We start from the raw sequence: 21,858 nt of genomic DNA, 5'->3' as shown, positions 1-21,858 counted from the left end.
TGATGCAGAACACTAGTAGACGAATGCCAGGAATCAAGTAGTGTGTGTGAGTTTCTTCTTTTATTTTTTCATTATTGGCAATATTACAAAGCAAGAGTGCTGTGTTTTCCTGAATGGTTGTTTCAAACCTAAACATTTTCTGAAAATAGTTGCAGGACAGCAGTGGGGTTTCATCTCTGAATGAATCAGCTGTTTGAATGAATCAGTTTAATGAATCAAATCAAATGAGTGAACCATTACATTGATGATTGAAATGATGATTCACTGAATTGCCACAATGTACCTGCTGGATTTTATTTCATACTTTGAAGCTTAAATATTCATAATATTATTTTAAATATCATTATATTATTATACAGCAAGTTAATTAAATTATTCAAGCAACTGCAGTAAGTGTATAAATACATCTAAATATATTCTAAATTGCCAGACTTGGTTTTGGTCCATAATCTGGACTCATATTGTTTTCATTCATTCATTTTCCTTTGGCTTAGTCCCTTATTCATCAGGGGTCACCACAGTGGAATGAACTGCCAACTATTCCAGCATATGTTTTACAGAGTGGATGATGTTCCAGCTGCAACCCAGTACTGGGAAACACCCACACACCACAACCAGTTTAGTTTATTTAATTCCCCTATAGCGCATGTGTTTGGACTGTGGGTGAAACCGGAGCACCCAGAGGAAACCCACACCAACACGGGGAGAACATGCAAACTAAACACAGAAACATCAACTGACCCAGCCGAGGCTCGAACCAGTGACCTTCTTGCTGTGAGGTGACAGTGCTAACCACTGAGCCACCGTGCCGCCCTACATATTGTTTTAAGGTTTAATATAGGTTAAATATTTTGGTGCATAAAAACAACCGATTTATTAAATGGAAATATTTATTAAAATAATATTTTAGTCACCATATTTTCAGAAATAGACAGATAGTACGTTTAAATTCATGTGAATTATTGTAAAAATAATGTAAAAAAAATTACAAGCTAGAGTAAGAACCCTGGACTCGAGCATTTGGTGGAAGACCTGGTCGATTACTGGGTCTAAAATGAAATAAGACAAATATTTGCGTTCACATAATAGCAAGATTTACTCAATAAACATTTTTACATAAATACCAAAAGCAGACAAAATGAAAATAGCTAAATTATTATTGGTATATAGTGTACAAAATACCTTACAACATCTCCACTAATTTTAGATATTTTTTGTTTCTCTTCATTTCCCACTATAATAAAATAAAACAGGGCGTCTATTGAAAGTGAAAACTCCCAAACTGGTGACATCTGGTCTTCCCTCAAGCATAAACGCCTCTAAAGAGCTTGTCTGCTGCGTCTGCATGTCACGGCTTGTGGAAAACACCAGTGAAAACTCTCATTAAATGATCCATTAATCAACATGATCCACTAATTGCAGTTTGGTGTAAAAATTAAAGGCACAGTTCACCCAGAAATAACATCGACTCACTATTTATTCACCCTTGAGTGGTTACAATTCATTTAAGAGTTTCTTATGTTCAACACAAAAGAAGATCATCTGAAGAATGAATAAAGCTGCCATTGACTTCCATAGTAGGATCAAAAAATACTATTGAAATCAATAGCTTGGTTTTTTCAAGCATTCTTCAGTTTATCTTCATCCGTCTTCAACAGAAGAAACTGAATCCGGTTTGAAACAAGAGAAAATGTGTAAATGATAACAGAATCTTCATTTTGGGTGAACTATCCCTTTAATATAGTCACCACAAAGCTGTAACGGTCCTAAAAATGAGCTTAGTCTTGATCCTGTGCTTTTCATCTGTTCTCACTGAGACTCCAGTGTTCGTGTTCCTACATGCTGTTAATCAACAAACGCAGATGAGACTGTTTTTCTTTTTAAAGCTCAGTGATAGTGAGTTTCCCACCCGCAGCTGTGTTCTCCAGCTAATGCAGCCTCCAGCTTTTGTATTGGCCTTTTAATATGCTAATAAGCCTGAGAGACGGTGGCCTGAAATCTCTTTCCCACACTCAGACATCTCTGCTTGCTAATAATGCGCTACAACATCACAAGACAAAGAGGGAAGTTATGTTTTGCATATGTAAATGCAGACAATTTTAGGACCGTTAAAGGGACAGTTCACCCAAAATAAATAATTGTCTTGTGCTTGTCTTAAACCTGTAGTGAAAACTTGGCAATACACACTTCAATCTGAAATAATCATTAATAAAAGTTCATAGTGAGATGTGTTTATATTCATCTCCTGTTATAAAAGCCAAATTACGGACAAATGGATGAGTGCACATAGTTAAAAACTAATATAGAGTGCCGTCTCCTGTTATAATAGCCTAGAGTGCCACCTGCTGTTAAAGACTAACCTAGAGTGCCGTCTGCTGTTAAACACTAGTCTAGAGCGCCGTCTGCTGTTAAACACTAGCCTAGAGCGCCGTCTGCTGTTAAACACTAGTCTAGAGCGCCGTCTGCTGTTAAACACTAGTCTAGAGCGCCGTCTGCTGTTAAACACTAGTCTAGAGCGCCGTCTGCTGTTAAACACTAGTCTAGAGCGCCGTCTGCTGTTAAACACTAGTCTAGAGCGCCGTCTGCTGTTAAACACTAGTCTAGAGCGCCGTCTGCTGTTAAACACTAGTCTAGAGCGCCGTCTGCTGTCAAACACTAGCCTAGAGCGCCGTCTGCTGTCAAACACTAGCCTAGAGCGCCGTCTGCTGTCAAACACTAGCCTAGAGCGCCGTCTGCTGTCAAACACTAGCCTAGAGCGCCGTCTGCTGTCAAACACTAGCCTAGAGCGCCGTCTGCTGTCAAACACTAGCCTAGAGCGCCGTCTGCTGTCAAACACTAGCCTAGAGCGCCGTCTGCTGTCAAACACTAGCCTAGAGCGCCGTCTGCTGTCAAACACTAGCCTAGAGCGCCGTCTGCTGTCAAACACTAGCCTAGAGCGCCGTCTGCTGTCAAACACTAGCCTAGAGCGCCGTCTGCTGTCAAACACTAGCCTAGAGCGCCGTCTGCTGTCAAACACTAGCCTAGAGCGCCGTCTGCTGTCAAACACTAGCCTAGAGCGCCGTCTGCTGTCAAACACTAGCCTAGAGCGCCGTCTGCTGTCAAACACTAGCCTAGAGCGCCGTCTGCTGTCAAACACTAGCCTAGAGCGCCGTCTGCTGTCAAACACTAGCCTAGAGCGCCGTCTGCTGTCAAACACTAGCCTAGAGCGCCGTCTGCTGTCAAACACTAGCCTAGAGCGCCGTCTGCTGTCAAACACTAGCCTAGAGCGCCGTCTGCTGTTCAACACTAGTCTAGAGCGCCGTCTGCTGTCAAACACTAGTCTAGAGCGCCGTCTGCTGTCAAACACTAGCCTAGAGCGCCGTCTGCTGTCAAACACTAGCCTAGAGCGCCGTCTGCTGTCAAACACTAGCCTAGAGCGCCGTCTGCTGTCAAACACTAGCCTAGAGCGCCGTCTGCTGTCAAACACTAGCCTAGAGCGCCGTCTGCTGTCAAACACTAGCCTAGAGCGCCGTCTGCTGTCAAACACTAGCCTAGAGCGCCGTCTGCTGTCAAACACTAGCCTAGAGCGCCGTCTGCTGTCAAACACTAGCCTAGAGCGCCGTCTGCTGTCAAACACTAGCCTAGAGCGCCGTCTGCTGTTAAACACTAGCCTAGAGCGCCGTCTGCTGTTAAACACTAGCCTAGAGCGCCGTCTGCTGTTAAACACTAGCCTAGAGCGCCGTCTGCTGTTAAACACTAGCCTAGAGCGCCATCTACTGTTAAAAACTAGCCTAGCGTGTCGTGTGCTGTTAAATACTAGCTTAGCTTATAGTGCCACCTATTGCTAAAAACTAGCCTTTAGCGTCGTTTGCTCTTCAGAATCTTCAGAAACGATTTTGTCACCGCTCTAATAAATCTAGTTTTTCTGAGAAGCAGCTGAAGTGAATGCATGTCGAGCTGTATTTCACAATAACTCCTCCTTCTCACACACACACACACACACACACACACACACACACTCGTAGAGCCGCAGATGGTTCTCCAGCAGAACTTTGCCCTCCGCATTGAGAGCGATGTTTCCCAGGGGCCGTTCGCTAATGAAGCTGCACTGATTCTATTGTGAGCGCCGTGTCTTTTCCCCCCCAAAGCTTAATCTCAGACGTGCCGGTTCATTTGTTCACACTGAGGCCTTCAACTTCAGAGGTCAGAGGTCATGCCGAGAGAAAGTGAGAAACGCCACACCAGCATTGATGCATCTGAATGAAGCTACAGCACACGAGAGGTGCTCATTACTGTAACTCTTCATGATTTTATTCTGTTTTGAACTTTATATTAGCTTTTTTGACTGAATTGGATCAATGTTCAGTTCAGTTCGAGTTTATTTGTACAGCGCTTTCACAATAATTATTGTTTCTAAGCAGAAGCTGCACATTACTGCATTACAATCAAAATCAGAAAAGGTCAGGTTATTAGTTATTGTAACTTTACTAATATTAGTTACTAATAACTTTAACTAATTAACTAGTAACTAATAGCTCTTTACAGTTAAAGGTTTTATACATAATAACTTTAACTGTTAAGAGCTATTAGATACTAGTTAATAAAAATAACAAAGAAACTGTTATTTATTTGTGTACCTGCTCTTGTAAGACTCCCCCACTAGAGTACAGAAGCATATCAGTAGCTAGAATAATTTTAATAAGCAATATGCAAAATTGCAATGTGATATGTAAAATTAGCAGTGTATTTCCATATTTACAGTTTCATTATCCATGACATCAAGTTTGGTGCAAAAGGAAAGTTTAATTATATATTTAAACAGTCATTTTGCTACCGTTTTTGCTTTGTAACACACATCAAGTCACATTTTCAATTCAGTTGTGCAACTTATAAAGCATTATAATTAAAACTGCGGCTGGAAATGGCAAATGTAAATAATATAGTTTAATTTTCATTCTTATTTTGCAGTAAATTTTGCTCATATGTCTTTGAAAATGCTAATTGAAACAAAGAAAAACATTGAAGTTTTACATATTGCATTTCAAATTGAATCTAGCTACTGATATGCTTCCATTCCCAAATGGTAAAAAACTGTCTTATAAGAGCAGGTAAACAAATGAATAACAGTTCTTATTGTTTTTACAAGCAGTGATCAGGAGCTGGATTCATAAAAGTCCAGAGAAAAGAAACAGAAGAAAATATACTTAATTAAATATGCATTTAAATAAAAAATGAAGATTTTAGATTACAGATTGTTTTTTCGTTCAAATAAAATTCAAGTATAGCTACAGCTAAATCAGCTAGATTTTAATCAGGTCACTTCATTGTCCTGTTTTAAAGAGAGAAAACATTTGTGGCGGAAGTGGTCACCTAATGCTTTACTGGAACAAGATTGAACTAAAACACAATAAGAAGCGTCTAAATAGTACAAAACTAATAAATTATTAAATTAAATGTTTAATAAAAAAATCCAAAAAATAAAAACCCATCCCTGTCTAATAAATACTGTAATAAACATCTCTTACTGTAAGATTTTACTGATGTCCCTTTTAAAATATTTATTTAAATATAATATTTTAAAATATATTTAAGGTCTTTTCATGACCTTTAAATTGAATTATTATACATTTTTACATAACATATAGACATTTTTTAAAATAAATGACCTACTACTGTACACACTACCTATTTATAGAAGCTGATCAGTAGCAAACGTTTATTTTAAAATGTAATATAGGGTTGGGTCGATGGACAATTCCATCGCCGATGGCAGATAGACATAACGATGCTGAGGCCGGTATCACGATCCTCCGCCCCGTCACAGCAACAACCCTCATGAAAAATACTGAGGTCCCGTTTACACTAGTACATCTTAGTTTTAAAATGGCATTTTAGAACCAAAACGATCCACACTGGCGTTTCACCAAGCATTTCTGAAAAGCCCTCCGTCCACACTATACTGCTGAAAATTCTCATCACGACCACACAAACACACACACACGCATTGTCATGCAGTGTATGCGTGCATCTGAGCTCCAGCCGTCATTGGGTGCACAAAACCCCAGAGAGCAGTGCACGTCGGACAGTTTATCAAGGATGTATCACTGGATGGCGTCTCACTATAGCTGTTAAAGGTGATATTTAATTCATCTTGTCTCTATAGGTTTCATTTATGTTATACCTTGCAACATTTTATGTACTGCATTGCCATTTTTCTACTGATTTGCTTTCATATTTATTTGCACGTACGCTTCTAAATGCGTTTTCCAGTTCACACAGATTGTTTTAAAGTAACGTTGACCTCTGCCAAACTCTCACGCCTGGTCATCTGTGAAGCACTTATGAAACGCACCCTCTCAGAGATCATCTGTTGTGTGTTTTAGTGGTGATCACAGGCTGCTGACTGCATGTTTTGCAGTGATTCTTGTATACTGGGTGGTGTTCGGCGTGTGCCAGCATGCTTTGTGCTTTCAGATGTTCAGTTTTACCACAGTTTAAGAAAGGTGTGACTCTCTTTAATCACTCTGTCTGTCTGTTGCAGCTTGTTTGAATACTTTAATGATTATTATTTATCGCTCATGAAGAAGGAGATCTGCTCAAACAGCACTGTGGGCTTTTATTATTATTATTATTAACTAATGAATGAAGTAAGAAAGAAAAGCGGGTGTGGATTCTCCACCCTGAAACATTTGTTTACCCTCTGGCCATCGCAGATCTGACTCACTTTATTCTCAGGAACACAAATGGAGAATATAATCAATTGTATTTAATGCAAGTCGATGCAGAGTTTTGGCTGCTAAAAGCATCTCCGCATGAATCGTGCTTCATCTGACATTGCAGAGTTTAGTTTTTCTGCAATATGTAAATGATATAATAACTCTGTTTGGAGAGAATTAATCATTGTAGATTAAATCATTGTTAAATTAATGCACTGTTTTATTATGTGGGTGTTTATTTTTGGGGTTTTCTTTTACAAGAACCAACTCAAACCATAAATTGAACCATTTTACTCGAGTTCTCGCAGATCACTGTGTTTATTATTAATTCTGTTTTAGCATTTGTCTTAATTGTTAATACTCTGTAATATTGTTCACTTGAGGGTTTATTTCCTAAATTCAGTGTACATACAGGTGCTGGAAATCCTTAATAATAATGTTTAAGCTTTAAAAATTGCTTTGATTTTTGGATACAGCGCTTGAAATGCAATTTTGTTGTTTTTTGTAATTTATCTTACTAAATAGTTTCCTCTAGAAACATAATATAAGTTAAATTATTATAATATTAATTAAATTAGTTAAGATGCTACTGTAATTTTTCTATATTCAACATTTGGCATTCCTGGGCTCAATTTAAGAGCAAGCATTTAGGTAAACAACATTTAAGAGAATTTCAGTGTTGATAAAGGGCTTAGGGCAAACACTGCATCAACTAATGTCCTTAGTATAGTCTGTCCATCTATAGTATAGTATATAGCATCTGATATAATGTGATGAAGCACTTTTATGATTGTATACATGTAATTTACCACAGTTTTAGAGTGCTGTAAAGTGCTTAAATCTGACTATGGAAAAGGTGTAAGAATGCTGTAAATTTTAAGACATTGATCAGGGGTCTCGGTTATAGAATGTGTGCAGAAGCCTTCCTTTAAACAAGCGTATGCCAGAACAAATGTATTTATTTAGGATTATGGCTCATATGGTGTTTTAAAATGGTTCATATGAAGTCAATATTTAATTAAATAGGTTTTCTGAGAGTTTACTTACAGCCTTGCACATTCTCCTGTCAAGGGATTTTACGGATAAATCTCTTAACTTTTTAAGAGCACCTATTCTGCCCCTTCTTACAGGATGTAAAATGCATCTCAGAAGTCTCTAGAGCAAGGGTGGGCAAACTCTGTCCTGGAGGGCCGGTGTCCTGCACAGTTTAGCTCCAACTCTGATCAAACACACCTGCTTATAGATGATTGGTGATCTTGGAGACGCTGATTAGCATGTTCAGGTGTATTTGATTGGAGCTGAAGCTAAACTATGCAGGACACCGACCCTCCAGGACCAAGTTTGCCCACCCCTGCTCTAGAGCATAGGTCTCAAAGTCAACTCCTGGAGGGCCGCAGCTCCGCACAGTTTTGCTCCAACCCTGATCAAACACAGCTGATCCAACTGATGAAGGTGTTCATGATTCTTTTGAACACCTCGATTATTTAAATCAGCTGTGTTTGATAGGGTTGGAGCAAAACTGTGCAGAGCTGCGGCCCTCCAGGCATTGACTTTGAGGCCTATGCTCTGGAGTGTGTAAGTTTCAGCTCAAAATACCACACAGATAATGTTCTGACTTTCTGAAACGGACCCTTTCAGGCTTTGATCCTAATTGTGGTGTTTTGGTGACTGTCGCTTTAAATGCAAATGAGATTGAGCTCTTTTTAGAAGAGGGCGGAGCTACAAATGCTTGTGCGTCAGCATAGAGGCAGATTCAAAAACAAGACTAACGCCCTATGCTCATGATGGACCGATGTTTACTAGTGGGCGGGGCTTTCCCCTTCTGATGACACGTACAAATGGAGAATGTCAATCAAAGTGTTTTTGCAGACTACCATTAGGAGCTGGAGATATTCACACACTTATAAATGTGCATAATAGGTCCTCTTCAAATAAAATGTAATACAGGTCTTCTTTATAAATATAAAAAAAGACTAAGTGTTGTTTTATTGTCTCTGTCTTATAGTTGTGACGAATACGTGACTCAACTGGACGAGATGCAGAGACAGCTAGCAGCAGCGGAGGATGAGAAGAAGACGCTTAACTCTCTGCTACGCATGGCTATCCAGCAGAAACTAGCGCTCACGCAGCGCCTGGAGGATCTAGAGTTCGACCATGAGCAAATACGCCGGCCCGGAGCCAACGGGCGCTCCAGAAACACCGCGCCGCGCATCAAATCCAGCCAAACCCACGTAAGTCGCAGCGACAGCAACGGCCACACGGGGGCGCCAGTGGTTTTCTGCAGCGAGAAATACAAGATCTACTGCGACTGAACCGGTGTACAAAGCTCATGCGCTCCTGCTTGCTCGATGCTAACCCATATGATGTGTCCATGTGTTAGCGTGCTCGTAGCCAGGTGCATGTTTTTAGCGCTAGCCGAAGGCGGAATGCTGTACATGTAGTCTCATAGGGTTGTGTTTCCGCTCTCGAATTGCACAATTTCTACTTTTGATGTGCTACAGAGAGCAAGCTATTGACCTTATTCTGCGATGCTGAAGTGCGCTCGCTTTTGCGAACTTTCGATTCAGTTTCCTATTGGAGGAATGACTAGGAATAATAAACGGTCAAACTGCTCGCTCTACAAACAAGTGTGTTCATGAATATACAAAAAAAGTCGATTAATATGAGACGACAATATTAATTTGCGACATCAAGCAGCAGAACAAGCTGTTTTTAACGTCTAGAAATCAACGGAAGTGGATGAGAGCGGATGTTTCGATTCAATTGCTGCGCCGGCTCGTATGTGAAGAATAAGGTCTGTAGGCTTGTAGAGTTGTGCGGTTTTTCTTCTGTCCATCTCTCTCTCCTGCCTCTGAAATCAGCAGCCCGTCCGATCAGGTAATCAGGTTTACAGGCCCAAGTAAACCGCATATGCAAACCTCCTCGTGTCTTGTTGACATGCAGGAAAAAATTGTTGAGTTGTGCCATTTTTGTCATAATCTAACACCGTGTCCTAACTATACATGACGTAATGCCGTAACATGCGATAAGAGGTGTCTTTTCCATGTTAATCAGACATTTGGTGCTGGAATGTCAATTTAAGAAACGTTTTTTTACTTTTGTGATATCGCAGCTGAAATAAAAGCATTAACTGTTATGATAATGATGAATTCTGGTGCTGATTATGTACGTAAAGTAAGGGATAATGTACATCCAGCCGGTTTTTATCACAGAAAAAGCCAGACCGTTTTTATGTGTAAAGTTCAAGTTGATTATTCGCCCTCCTGTTAATTTTCTACACTTTATTAATAATTCAATATTTTCCGATTGATGTTGAACAGATTCAGGAATTTCTCACAGTATTTCCTATAATATTTTTTCTTCTGGAGAAAGTCTTATTTGTTTTATTTCGGCTAGAATAAAAGCAGTTCTTAATGGTTTTAAAGCCATTTTAAGGTCAATATTATTAGCCCCCTTAAGCAATATTAGTTTTGGATTGTCTCCAGAACAAACCACTGTTATACAATGACTTGCCTAATTACCCTAACTTTACCCTAATTACCCTAGTTAAGCCTTTAAATGTCACTTTAAGCTGAATACTAGTGTCTTGAAGAATATCTAGTCTAATATTATTTACTGTCATCATGGAGAAGAGAAAAGAAATCAGTTATTAGAGATGAGTTATTAAAATTATTATGATTAGAAATATTGAAAACCTCTCCGTTAAACAGAACTTGGGGAAAAATATAAAAGAATTTAAATTAAACAGGAGGGCGAATAGTTCTGACTTCACACACACACAGTACATAACAACCAGCTGGATATATATATAGTCACGATGATTGATAGAAGCTTTAATATTAGAAACACTTTGGAATGTCATGATTGTCCAATCAGAATCAAGAATTTCATAGAGCTGTGTGACAAATTTAATAATGTAATAACAATAATAAATGTAAACATAAACATCAGCCACTCAGTATGCACTTTTAATAAACCCGTCCATATTCTGCGCATCTGATTGGCTCTGCTGTTTAAACATTTACATGCCAACATACAGCGTTGCTGTAATCTTGCGTTAGGACACGGTGTGATGTCAAATATAAAGCAGCGGGCTGGTTATAGAGTTCGTGTGTTTTATTCACTGGAGAGGCAGGCGGGAGCGACGTGTTCATTAATCAGCCAATGGGCTTCAGGCTTGCTTTTGTTGTTGTGGTTTTGGGTTGCGCTGCAGAACTCTTTCTGAAAGCTTTAATACGTTTTAGACTTGCGTTTACTTGAGCACACTCGACACACGGCTTTACTGGTTAAGGGCTTGTCTTATAGTCGTCGTGAAGTTATGATTTGCATTGCAGATGAAACATTAGAGAGGCCTTATCTGTTGTTTCCGCTCATAAATGGTGTGGTGGTCTCATTTTCAGGACTACACTGAGAAAAAAAAACAATGGTTCATTTGGATTTGTTTTAGGTAGGTGGTTGCGCACAATTTATAAGGGCTGAATTACTTAATTTAATTTGTTTAAATTGAGCCCATATAAATTGTTTGCAACCACTTACCTAATAAATAATAAAAAATTGAGTAAATCTAATTCATCTTTTTTTTTTTTTTTAAGTGTAGATGAATTGTAAGAGATAGACAAACCATCTTTGATTTAAAGCGTCAAGCTAAATATATTGGGAAATTTAGCGTACATCGTCTGACATTGATAATGAAGATGGAAGCTCAGTCGCTTTCTTTTGGTCATAACTTGCGCAAATATCCAGCACGTGAGTGAAATCTGTTCATATAAGTGCTAGATTTGGCTCATGAAGCTGTCATGCATTGGTGAATACGACCGCTAACTAAAATCTCTGGCTTAAACAATACATTCATGCACAGTCAGAGATCATATGCTGCATTATGTTCCACCTTTGCATTGGTAATCTGCTTTTAATTGTGTCCAATATTATCATATGAAATGAAACGTGTATCTCCATATCAGGAATATTCAGTCTTTTGAGTACATCGTGACAAAGCGAACACTAACCAGAGTTATTCAGACATACTCAATGGAAAGTTCATAATCTTTATTCATTTAGTGATTCTTAAATTGCTGCAATTGAGCTAACCAACGGCTTTCAATCACTGTATTTGTAAACTAAAAATACAGCGACTTATTTCAGGAACTTTGACTATGATAGCAGTGTTAATAATCGAACTCTTGCATTCTCATCGTGTCTCGGCATATTATTGTCATTAGTTTTTCTTTAGATTTGTCAATAATGAACGTCTGATCATTATAAACCAAATTTCGTCCAGATTTTAATGTTCCTTCATCTTGAGTCATTCATTAAGGCAAGACACTATAGGAAATGCTCTTATATGACCGGTCAAAACCATTTTAATGAATAGTATAAAGTCCAAAAAGTTCATTTAAGTCTTTATATTGTTACACTACTGTACAGTATATATATATATTGAAGATTTAAATTCCAAAACATACTTTTAAAGCCATTTAGTCAAAGCAAATCTTCACTTCAGCATTTAGATGCATCAAGCTTTGTGGTTGTGTTAATATCTGTATTCTGGTTATATAGACCAAACAATACCGTTTTATTATCATTTATAATATTCTCAATACACGCACCAAATTTTACAGTGCTATCTCTATATATTCTGATTAAACACACCAAATTTTACAGTGCTATCTCTATATATTCTGATTAAACACACCAAATTTTACAGTGCTATCTCTATATATTCTGATTAAACACACCAAATTTTACAGTGCTATCTCTATATATTCTGATTAAACACACCAAATTTTACAGTGCTATCTCTATATATTTTCTGATTAAACACACCAAATTTTACAGTGCTATCTCTATATATTTTCTGATTAAACACACCAAATTTTACAGTGCTATCTCTATATATTTTCTGATTAAACACACCAAATTTTACAGTGCTATCTCTATACATTCTGATTAAACACACCAAATTTTACAGTTTTTATCTATATATTCTGATTAAACACACCAAACTTTAGTTTTATTTTGGTCTATATTCTGATTAAACACACCAAATTTTAGTTTTTTATCTCTAGATATTCTGATTAAACGTACCAATGTTAGCATTATTATTACTATATATTCTGATTAAACACACCTAATTTGTTTAATTTCTGTCTATATTCGGATTAAACACACCAAATTTCACAGTTTTATCTCTATATATTCTGATTAAACACACCTAATTTGTTTAATTTCTGTCTATATTCTGATTAAACACACCTAATTTGTTTAATTTCTGTCTATATTCGGATTAAACACACCAAATTTCACAGTTTTATCTCTATATATTCTGATTAAAACTGTAAAATTTGTTTACATGTTTATTTCTGTCTATATTCTGATAACACAGCAAATTTGACAGTTGTATCTCTATATATTCTGAATAAAACTGTAAAATTTGGTGTTTAATCAGAATATATAGAGATAAAACTGTCAAATGCGTTGTTTAATCAGAATATATAGAGATAAAGCTGTAAAATTTGGCGTGTTTATTTCTGTCTATATACTGATTAATATCTCTATATATTCTGATTAAACACACCAAATTTGACAGTTTTTATCTTTATGTATTCTGATTAAAACTGTAAAATCTGCTGTGTTATCAGAATAAAGACAGTAATAAACGCACCAAATTTGACAGTTTTATTTGTGTCTATATTCTGATAACACACACCAAATATGTCCGTTTTATTTCTATATATTCTGATCACACACACCAGTCTTTATAATTGTATTCTAATGATGTACATCACTTTTATTTTATTCTTATATCATTTTTTTTTAAATAACGTACATTAATATTAGCAGTTTTACTGTCTAATATCATATGCCAAAACCTTTTATTCCTGTCTATAATCTGATAACTTAAACCAAAGTTATTGTACCAGTATGGTGATGTGTGTGTGTGTGTGTTCATTTTTTTAGCCTCTTCTTCTGTAGTGTCTTGCCTTAATCCATTATATCTTTAATACAAGACACATGAAAGCATAATAATCAGCTTCTGCAGGGTGTTGTGCTTTTGGTGGTGGTGATTCTGGTGTTTTGGGCTCTTGTGAACCTCTGGCTTCTCTGCTCTGCTGTTTTTCTGACTGAATTTCCACTGAATACTAATGAAATGTACATTTAGCCGTCATTCTAAAAGCTACGGCTGCACAATGCTGCCATTTATTTGTGTTGAGTATCACGATTGTGATATTTCTAGCGATATAAAATGTATTGTTAATTGTTTTTGTAGTTATCATGATAAAATAAAGAAATGATAGCTGTTTCGGATCTAATGTAATTATAAAAAGAGATGTCAAAACGCAAACATTTTACACTATTAATAACGGAGTCTTATTGTCATCTCATCTCAACTCTTACTGTTAGTGTTTATTATTAGCTTTAGATTCACCTTTGGACTGCTCTAGCCAATAGCAGAACAGCACCTACTATGGAGGCGGGGCTAAAGATAGCACAGCCCCGTCTGATTGGTCAAATTTGCAATGCATACAAATAAACAAATGCTTGAAATTAAATTAACTACATCTCTCTCTGAGATACGAATATTGCATATTTTTACATTACATATTTTTTATTATAACATATATATATATTGTGCAGCCTAACTAATGACTTTTATCTCTATTTTTAATTTACAGTTACATTCAGTCTGAATCTGATCTGGGAACTCCACGTTTCTGGACACTGGATTGCCTTTACTTGTAATCATTGAAAACGCAAACATTTTGTTATAGTTACGTATGCTTATATAATGAGGATATTTAGGTTTTTATGCACATACGGGAAGCCATTGGGTCACAAAGTCCTTCAAACCCGAGCTTGTAGTAAGACAATGGGTTGATGTTTTTTTTTTCGTCTAAACATTGTCACGTTTTGAGGTTTTTGTAATCATTCCTATTTTAATATAAGGTTAAACTGCTTTATATTATGATTATTATATCATTCTGTTGTTAGAGGTGTTCTGGTTTGTGAGTCGGTTCACGTTTTTACACTAATAGTATTGAATAGTATTCTTTACGTTGATCACATTATCGTAACTTGCGCAATTCATATCTACTGGTCATCTTTATGAAACGATCCGTACGTGTTATTCATGTGTTCTACTGAAATGTTTTTACGTTCGCTTTACTGCCATCGCCGGCGTTCAGACGCTGAGCTTTTGTCTATTTATTATTATCATTTTGTCTATGTAATACTGAAAGTTGAACGAATAAAAATAATCAGACGTAAACCAGCAAATTAATAAAAAAATAAGCGTATTTAACACTGAATTGATTTTTAACGCCTTACAATAAGGTCCAAATATCAGCATTTATGAATCTAGGTTAGTTTCTTTTATATGCGAGTGTATTATTATTGTGAATTTTTTACATTAGGGTTTCATTTGTTAACATGACTAAATGCGTTAGCTAACAGGAACTAACAAGGAGCAAAATATTACGGTGTTTAATTATCTGTTAGCAAAAATACAGTTCTTAATTGTATTATTAGTAGTTGTTAAAATTAGATTAATACTGTCGAATTATTGCTCATCGTTAGTTGTCAAATGTTAATAAATGAAACTTAATTTCAATGCTGGGTTCACACCGAATGCCAATTGTAGTGTTTGCGCAATTAGATTATGTGAATATTATTAGATAGATTAATTAGATAATGTGAAATGTGCGATGCGTTTGCAGTATCGTGCAATTGCATCTTCCATGCAAGTTAAAAAACATCCTATGAGTAATTTAGAGCAATTTGGCGTTTGGTGTGACCACAGCATAAAGTGTTACGTCACATTCACACAGGGCGTCTGCATTAACCCTTGGAGTGCGCGTGTTTGGTGTTTTACGTTGAATTGATTGTCATGGTAACAACAGCTAATCACATCCAACTTCGACCGCATCAAAAAAAAGGAACATAAAAAATAATAGTAGTTGTTGTTGTGTTCAGAAATGTATTATTTATATTTCTCAAGCATGTTAGTATGCTTTATCAGTTTTTTTTGTTTTTTTTTGACGTACCAATATTCTCTGTTTTGCCGCAAACTTGATTGGCTAGCGACTGCACTACACTATTATATTTGCATATTATCGATCTGAATGGCTGACGCATGTTAGTGCGTAAAAAAAAAAACTTCGGATGTTTTGTGTTGACGTGATCGTCATAGTAACAACAGCCAATCATATCCAGCTTTGACTGCGTCACAAAAAAAGAACATAAAAATTAGCAGTAATTGTTGTGTTCAGAAATCGATTATTTATATTTCCTAAGCACGATGGTAAGCTTTTCCTCCATTTTTGTGACGTACGACTATTCTCTGGTGTTTCGCAAACTTGATTGGCTAGCGTCTTCACTATTATATTTGGATATATTGATCTGATTGGCAGACTTATGTTAGTGCTTAAAAATGTTCAACTACTGACGTTTTGCGTTGACGTGATTTGTCATAGTAAACTTTTTTTCAATTTTTTTTTTGACAGATGACTGATCACTGGTGTTTTCGCGAACTTGATTGGCTAGCGTCTTCTATTATATTTGCATTTGGCGATCTGATTGGCTGACGCATGTTAGCGCTTAAAAAATGTTCAACCTCTGACATTTTTCGTTAACGTGATCATCATAATACGTTTTTCCTTCATTTTTTTTTACGTACTGCTATTCTCTAGTGTTGCGTTAACTTGATTGGCTAGCATCTTTACTATTATATTTGCATATAACGATCTGATTGGCTGACACATGTGTTAGTGCTTAAAAAAAATTCAACTTCTGCCATGACCAGTGGACCCAACGCAAATCTGGTCATAACTTAAGTAAATAAGAAGTGTTAATGTTGACACCCTGTGTGAATGGCGCATTATCAAGCACATTTTTTTTAACGTTGTATAAATAAACACTAGGTTAACGTGACGAAATATTGACGTTCTCGACATGTTAACGAACTCTACCGCATTGTAAGTGTTAGCCGTTTTTCTTTTCTTCATTTCAAGCACCTTCGCTCGAGCTTTACGCGGATCACTGACCTTCTGCATTCTGTGCAAGCAAAAATAATTAATTCCAAATTGGAATGCCGTCATTCTCTCTCTCTATTGTGCCAAGTGTCGGTACAAACGTTCGGTTGGTTCACGAATCAGAAACGCTTCGTTCGAGGGTTCGCCCTGCTTTTCCGACCCTCCATTCGGGTTCGTTTTTCGTTTGTGATCTTCATTCTGACCATTATAGTGCCTTTTTTTGTTGTCGTTCTGATAACGAGAGAATGAATCCTTAGCTTAGCGTTTAGTTTTAGCATTTTTTTCTGTTTCTCACTCCTTAAGGACGAATAGCGGATGATGTTTCCGACTTAGCAGCAGCAATAAGTACAGAAGACATTCATTCTGTTTTCAAGGGTGCGAATCTTTAGAGAAATAAATCCCATTGTGCTGAATTCGTCAGGTCAGTGATCCTAATAGCAAATTCAGGGGTTTTAGAACACGTTATTTTTTTCGTCAAAATGGTTTGGAAGGCAGAATTGATCAAGAAAATGAACTGAGACACGAAACCGGTGTGTATCTTATGTTTTGTTTTTAGCGGTGTAGAAGAGCTGGTGTGATATTGATAGTGTTGTTAAGAGTTGTGAGGGAGCTCGTGTCTTTTTAAATGGTTTTGTTTTCTCTTTTTATTTTCTACATGGTTATATGAGCATTACAACTTCAGGAAACAGAAAACGTGCTGCATCAACAAGCCGACGCTGGCATGAACGTCGCATTGTGTTTGTTGAGGCGTAAAAATTATTAAATGTGGTCGGCAAGAGAGGAAAAAACAAAATGAAGTGCAATTACAACCTGGAGTTGAGATGGTAAATGAGGTTTTCTGTTTGCTGGAAGTGATGGCGTTGTGATTATTCAACTAGCTGTGGAAGCTTATTATCAGAGACTCTTATTATTAATATTATTATCATTGTGTTCCAGTATTGATCTCTAAGGATCTATAAGTTTGATACCTTTATATGAAACGATGACACGCGTTTGTTTGTATTGATTTAAATTGTGGTACTGAACTTTATAATGTGCATTACTCCGTCATATGCATGTTTCCGTCAGCTATGAGACTTGTACACAGAACTGAAAACAAACTCAGAACTCCAAAGACTTGAAAAGGACAAAAATGTTTAGTTTTGAATGGATTAGACCTTTTACACTTGAACTAACTCGAGTATTGTTTTCTAGAGGTTTACCTGTCTGTGTAGGGGTAGTCATGCTGGTTAAAGTCAGTAAATACAAAATAAAAGTCACTCAACGGTTGTCTTGTGTCTCGACTCGTTCTTGATATAAGATTGTGGCACTTTTGTCATGTTTATTTTCATTGTGGTTTCACTTTAGGGGGTTTGCGGGGTCTTAAAATGTCAAAAACTACAATATAGCTCTTAAAAATTACTGAAATATGCTGATGTGTGTCTTAAATACGTTTAAACAGGTCTTCATTGTCCTTTAAGGCTTTCCAAAAATTATTAATTGATTAATTCTATTTACCAATATGGTTTAATTATCTTCTTTACATCCTCACAATAACATTTGTTTATTTATGCATAAAGTTATATTGTGATTAAATTTAGTTTGTTAGAGTTTTAAAACTTGTCAATTTATTTAAAGAAAAGTTATAGTAATATATAAATATATATATATATGTATATATATATGGATATATATATGGATATATATATATATGTATATATATATATGTGTATATATATATATGTATATGTGTATATGTATGTATATATATGTGTGTGCGTGCGTGCGTGTGTGCGTGCGTGCGTGTATGTGTGTATATATATGTGTGTGTGTGTGTGTGTGTGTATATATATATATATATATATATATATATATATATATATATATATATATATATATGTATGTGTGTGTGTGTGTGTGTGTGTGTGTGTGTGTGTGTGTGTGTATGTGTGTGTTTTTGACGCTGTTTAAAATATGTGGCTAAAAATAACAGAATTTTAATGGGGCAAGTAAAAAAAAACATTTTAAAAATCCTCAGCGTTTTGCCCTGTAAAAGTCTAAAATTTCATTCATAATGGTCTTAAATGTTAAATTTGATTTGGTGAAACCTGCAGAAACCCTGCACTAATGCTGTTTGTTGCGTATTCTCTCAGTCTGGGGTTGGTTAAAGAGAAACATGAGAGTATTAAAGACAAATATATCTAAGAACATGGAGGATTTCCTTCAGTCCTGTGACAACCACCGCTATTGCAGACAGTATAACAAAAGTCATTTATTAGCTTTCCTGTTGTCAATAAAATGTAAGGTTTTACTATTCAGGAGAAACAGCAGTCATTCAGAAATAAACCCAACAGAAAGTCTCTGCTTTTAGGATGTAAAATGCAGGTAAGCCCTAAGTTTTATTGAAAGTGGCCATGAAACTGAAGTTAAGCTTGTCCTTTATTCCACTTTCATGGGAAACACTTCTAATGTAACAGAAATCAAGCTAGCCAGTATGCAAAGGCCACAGAATGTTGGTGAAATAATTTACAAACTGATCAGCGGGATTTTATTTATTTATTTATTGATTTATTTTATAGATTTATTTATTGATTTATTTATTTATTTATTTTATAGATTTATTTATTGATTTATTTATTGATTTATTTTATAGATTTATTTATTGATTTATTTATTTATTTAAATTTTATTTTTTATTTATTTATTTTTATTATTGGTTTCCTCTCAATATAACATACAGTACCATAAAAACGCATACAAATTCTTCACAACTTAGAAAATTAGAAAAAATTATTAGGAAAACACTCATGAAACTCCAGAGTTTAGGTGTAGGGCGTTGAATGTCTTTCCAAAACTTCAGTATTTGATTTATTCCTTATGTTTTTATAAAAAATGTATTCGCTCAAATCAAATCAAGCTCTTTCAATGGCCAGTACAGCAAGTGGAGACCATCAAAACTGACAATCCGTCAACATTAAGGTTGTTTCTCTCCTTTAACATTACCCTAATGTTAGTTTTTGGTTCCTCCCTGGTTGGCATTTGGTTTATGTCTCCCCCTTGTGTCTGTTAATGAATTTCCAGCATCTGAAACAACTGCAGTTGGATTCATTTGATTCATTTTCTTTCGGCTTAGTCCCTTATTTATCAGAGATCGCCACAGTGGAATGAACTGCCAACTTATCCAGCATGTTTTACGCAGCTTCCAGCTGCAACCCAGAACTGGGAAACACCCATACACACTTATTCACACACACACACACACACACACACACACACACACTCATACACTACAGTTAGTTTAGTTGATCAATTCCCCTATAGCGCATGTGTTTGAAACCGGAGCACCCAGAGGAAACCCACACCAACACGGGGAGAACATGCAAACTCCACACAGAAACACCAACTGACCCAGCCGGGACTCGAACCAGCGACCTTCTTGCTGTGAAGCCACGGTGCTAACTATTGAGCCACAGTGTTCCTTGAATGCAGTTGGATTAAATTATGAATATCAAGCAGGTAATGTTGTTATTGCTAGCGAAGTGGACTTTATTAAAGAGAGAATTATGACTTCATATATGTTGAAGTCAATAAACTGCGTTAGAGTTATTATTACTATTCAATTATTATTATTATTATTATTATTATTATTATTATTATTATTACTGTTATTATTGTTCTCATAATGCAGCTTCTTCAGGAGGAGGAGGTTCAGGATGTTTCTAAACATTATTTTATAATATTCATTCATTTTCTTTTTCAGCTTAGTCCCTTTATTAATCAGTCATCACAGCGGAATGAACCGTCAACTATTCCAGCATATGTTTTACACAGCGGATGCCCTTCCAGCTTGGACCAATTACTGGAAACCACCATACACTCTCATTCACACTCTCACACTGCGGCCAATTTAGTTGATCAATTCCCCTATAGCGCATGTGTTTGGACTGTGGGGGAAACCGGAGCACCCAGAGGATACCCACACCAACATGGGGAGAACATGCAAACTAAACACCGAAATGCCAACTGACCCAGCTGAGACTCAAACCAGCGACCTTCTTGCTGTGAGGCAATTGTGCTACCCACTGCGCCACCATGACGCCTTACTTTATAATGTAACATGTATAATTATTTACAACATGCAGGGTGGTTTTTGGGCATATTTTGGAGGCTACCACCCTCAGCTTCCCTGGGATTGCATTAATTACTAACAATTACCATAGTAATTGATACTAAATGCTATAACGTTTTCAATCATGCTGTAATAAAGTGTATTTTGTTGTGTTTATTGTGTATTTATTTTCTTGTGTAGGCCTATATTGTGTATTTACAACTTCATGGATGCTTCATCTTAAGTGTGTGCAGTCTGATTTAATGCTCTTCCTCCTTCAGCTCCTGCAGTGTTTTAGGTTTGAGGAAACACACACACACACACACACACACACACACCGTCTGCAATCAGGAGACTCAAACTGTCATTATGCTCATACTCCAATAAAATACAAACACGCTGAGGTCTTTGTCCTTTTTTTTTTCAATCATGATGGGCCTGTGTTTGGTTATTCATCGTTTAATTAATCAGTTGATGAGCTCCCTGCTGAAAAATCCAGCTTAAACCAGTCTAAGCTGGTTTTAGCTGGTTGACCAGCCTGGTTTTCGAGGGGTTTTGGCCATTTCCAGGCTGGTTTCCAGCTATTTCCAGCCTGGTCTTAGCTGATTAGGCTGGAAAATGACCAGCTAAAACCAGCTTGAGCAGCCTGGTTTAAGCTGGACATAGCTGGTTTTGGCTGGGCTCCCTGCCTGGCTAGGCTGGTTTTAGCTGGTCGTCTCCCAGCCTGACCAGCTAAGACCAGGCTGGAAATGGCTGGAAACCAGCCTGGAAGTGGCCAAAACCCCTCTAAAACCAGCCTGGTTGACCAGCTAAAACCAGCCAACCAGCCTAGGCTGGTTTAAGCTGTTTTTTTTCAGTAGGGCTGCTATTCCAGGACAAAGTGTTTGCTAAATATTCCTCTATAAACGTTTTTTAAATACATCCCAGCTTGATTGTTATGTTCTGCTGACTGTTTATTTAGTTTCGTTTTTTCTGAAAAGGCGGATGTTGACATTTAAGTTATTAATATCAGTCAGCGTACGCAGGACAAAAACATCACATTTTGGCT

General features: G+C 36.7%; 1 protein-coding gene across 1 annotated transcript in view; it reads left to right on the top strand.

The window, feature by feature from the left end:
* zgc:171572 (protein bicaudal D homolog 2) overlaps positions 1-17,992 on the top strand; it is a 46,714-nt gene extending 28,722 nt beyond the window's left edge. Inside the window, exons 9-10 of the mRNA XM_056464572.1 lie at positions 8,701-8,926; positions 14,369-17,992. Coding sequence (XP_056320547.1) covers positions 8,701-8,926; positions 14,369-14,383 — 241 coding nt within the window. The 3' untranslated portion in view covers positions 14,384-17,992. The remainder of the gene's footprint in view (positions 1-8,700; positions 8,927-14,368) is intronic.
* The last annotated feature ends 3,866 nt before the right edge of the window (positions 17,993-21,858 follow it).

The sequence above is a fragment of the Danio aesculapii genome, chromosome 8 (genome assembly GCF_903798145.1).
Source record: "Danio aesculapii chromosome 8, fDanAes4.1, whole genome shotgun sequence".
NCBI lineage: Eukaryota > Metazoa > Chordata > Actinopteri > Cypriniformes > Danionidae > Danio > Danio aesculapii.
Note: the sequence above shows the minus strand (reverse complement) of the source record. Positions and strands in the feature narration are given on the sequence as shown.